The sequence below is a fragment of the Hipposideros armiger genome, unplaced genomic scaffold (assembly GCF_001890085.2).
Source record: "Hipposideros armiger isolate ML-2016 unplaced genomic scaffold, ASM189008v1 scaffold_471, whole genome shotgun sequence".
Lineage (NCBI taxonomy): Eukaryota > Metazoa > Chordata > Mammalia > Chiroptera > Hipposideridae > Hipposideros > Hipposideros armiger.
In genome coordinates, this window is record NW_017731821.1 from 771,872 (window position 1) to 775,292 (window position 3,421).

The 3,421-nt window shown below is 48.2% G+C and overlaps 1 protein-coding gene across 1 annotated transcript in view; it reads right to left on the reverse strand.

Annotated features, from left to right (window-relative positions):
• SV2B (synaptic vesicle glycoprotein 2B) overlaps positions 1-3,421 on the reverse strand; it is a gene marked incomplete at its 5' end in the record, with an annotated part of 56,095 nt that overhangs the window by 28,367 nt on the left and 24,307 nt on the right. The window contains one exon of the mRNA XM_019666458.1: positions 3,086-3,219. Within this exon, the coding sequence (XP_019522003.1) occupies positions 3,086-3,219 (134 nt within the window). The remainder of the gene's footprint in view (positions 1-3,085; positions 3,220-3,421) is intronic.

Sequence of the window (3,421 nt, forward strand, 5' to 3'; positions counted from 1 at the left end):
CTGTTTCTGCAGGTATTTTCAACTCTGTGAGCACAATTAAAGGACTAGCCAGAGGGACTCCCAGGTGGGGAAATGTGGGACTGTGGCCGCTTTGACACATCTGGCCACACAACACACATGTCCCCCAACCTTCTCAATCAGAATCGCATCTCTTTTGTACAGCACGATCTGCTCACATTCCATCTCACTGGGCTCTGTTTGTTTTAATTTTAATTAAAAAGCCTTTCCTTTCTCCTGAGAGTGACACTAGGAAGAGGAAGATAAAAACCATCGAATAATTTACACATTCTCCACCGACGTCCAAAAACTATTCTGGCATAATTGGAAGTCAAGTTCATCAAAACTAATACATAGTAGCCTAACTCAGGTAGATAACAAGTGAAGAGAGGCAGAAGCAGGCATGTTTATAAAGTATTCTGACTCAGAACGATTTTTTTTTCCTTTATGACAATGTGTAAATTATCCAAAATCCATCATCCCCTCGTGTCTCTACAGTTTTTACGGTGATTTTAATAATCTGCACTGATCGCATTTATGAGTGACATCTTTGGGGCCTTAAATTAAATAAAATTAAACCAGTGAACAGCTCCCAAATACGTGGAACGGCTATTAATTTGAAGACAGGGATTGTTCTGTTCACTGATCTTTGAGCTTGCCCTACTTTTCTGCGTCAGGGTTTCACTAACAGATGGTGGTGCTGACTACAATGGGAATTAATCTTCCATAATATATCCATTTGTTTTCTGAGTTCCCAGGAAAACATTCTGGGTTTTGTCATTTTCTCTCTCAATGACTCAGTCACCCAAATTCCTGGTGCCAAGACCTCCCATCACCTCATTCCTACAACAGCAATTAAAGGGGTTTGCACAAGCAGCACAGAAACTTCAGTTTCTGCAGTTACCCTTGCATTTGTCCTGCTGGAGGGCAGGGGATGGTGGCTGGGGAGGGCGGTTTAGAGGATTAATGTCTTAGGCATATTGAGAAATATCATCAGATGTCTGGTTCACTATGGACCAAAAAGCTGGTCCTGGTAAAATGAGGCTTAAAATAAATAATCACTCCTGTTAGACTGTGATTCAAGTCCACCGTATTTCTAGGGTACTCCTCTTTCATTTGAGCCAGACTATCCAAGAAGCTTGTATTTTTTTAAATTGAATGTAAAAGTCACAGATTTCATACAGGCAAATTAAAAAAAAAAATCTTGTCCATTTGGGGTCAAGTATTGAACCACAAGCCCTACAATCGTCCAGCAGTGGTCAGCCCCTCCGCCATGGAATCCCATTCAGTCTTGGTCAACGTGCTTCCAACCTGCATGATTTTGTTGCTTTCTTAGAAACCAGATACCCAGTCATTGGTGTGTGTTTGTGTGTGAAGTGAAGTGTAAAAAGGATGCAGTTTGTAGTGACTATTGTGCGTTGCTCCCCTCACAACATCCCTCCAGTCCTTCCTTCACCACTGTGCTTCACACATGTGGTTTGGGTGGGACTGACCCCACCCTCTAGGGAGTACATATATAGAAACCATTCAGGAGCTAGCATCCTCTGGAGTGTGCTGATTGGCTGAGGTGGGCACATGACCTAAGCTGACCCAATCAGAGGGAAGCCAAAGGCCTTTGCTCATTGGTCAAGTGTGAGGGCCAGGGGGAGCTAGCCTGACACTCCCCTTCCCATTCCAAGAACTGATGGATGTTAGGACTGGCACAGAGCTCTACATTCAGTTCTCTTTGCTTCCTTCTCTCCTCCAATTGACAGGTGAAGGAACCAAGGCTGGACACGATGGAGCAACGTGTCCCAAATCACACAGCACCATTACTTCGATTCAGCTTTTATCCAGATTTTATTTGTTCCCCCTCCCCCAAAAGGTTTTTTTACTCAACTTAAATGTGGAAATAGTGTCTTAGTGTTTATACACTTGGATTGGTTAACAAGGGAAATGCTACTATAGCAAGAATTACATGGGGGAGGGGGGCATTTCTTCTCCTTTCTGGGCACACAGCTAGATTGCATTTCCAAATGTCCTTTGCAGCAGGGTGCGATCATTTTACAGGTTTGGGGCCAATGGAATGTGAGCAGAGAGGATGTGCCCCACTTCCTCGCCTGCCCTTCAAAACCATGGACAACTGCCCACGCTCTGTCTTCCAAACCAGACGCCTTCTAGCTACACGTTGAATATGGTGGAAACACAGGCTACAAGGAGTCTGAGCCCCCAAATTACCGATGAACAGAGCCACGTGCGGATCAGAGACAGCAGTCAGACTTTACAGGAGGGNAACACGGTGAGACAATAATGTCTGTTACTCTGAGCCACTCCGTGTGGGCTCCTTTGCTCCAGCAGCCCTAGGTCACTGGGCTCCTTTGTTACAGCAGCCCTAGGTCACTGGGCTCCTTTGTTACAGCAGCCCTAGGTCACTAATACACAACAAAGGATAACTTGAGCTATCCATGGTTAAAAGCACTCCCTGCCGCATCTGCCTCCGGGTCAATGGGAAACTCAACAGGGAGGATCACTCTGCAGGAAGTTTTAGAAGGAGGCACATAAGTGGGCTCAGAATTGGGATGATAAAAGCCGGTGAGTCCTGTTGCCCCTCAGCCAGCCCCAGCCTGAGGCCCCCCAAGGTGAAAGTCTCTAGGGACTCATCTCTTACGACACTGGGAACAGCTTTCTGGTAGGAAGGCGTCCTGCATGGCTGAGAGCCCTAAAGGGCTTGGGAGCAGGGATGAGCTCTACTACAGATCTCACTGCTGCAACATGGAAAAACGTCACACAGCTTTGCAGAGCCTCCTAAGTGGTCTCTCTGGAGAGAGTGGGTGCCGGAAGCAGCCTCAGGAGGCCCTCTTCCCCTCCCCCCCAGTGCTCAGTGAGCCCCTAAGCCCCTAAGGCAGTCTGTGGATTCAGAACACGCATCCATCACAGGCAGCAACGGAGCTGGATTTAATAATGGGCCAGCCAGGTCAGCCAACCTCAGGGTGTTTGCAACAAGCAAGCAGGAGAGAAAGAGGGACTAAGGGGTTACGAAAGCAGGGCTAGCTGCTGTCATCGCCGCTCCATTGCTTTCACTTGGGGTGGGAGGGGGCTGCTGACTCACCTCTAGCAGAAACCGTGGGCTCTCTGGCATGAACCTCAGGGCCACCATGGACACGGTGCAGGGCAGAGCGCAGACAATGACAAACACTCTCCAGCTGTGGAAATGGTAATGGGTGCCCATGCTGAAGCCCCAGCCTGCGAAGAAGACATCAGAGGGTTTCTGACACTGTCTTAGGGTGACCTGAAAACACCGGCTCTCCAGCTGCAGGGCACAAGGGCATCGCCTGGGGAGCAGGTTCAAGTGCAGACTCCCCGCGGTGTCCCCTCCCCCTCAAGCTTCTGATTCCAAGTCTGGGACAGATGCTGGGAATCTGTATCCTGACAATCCCTCAGGAGG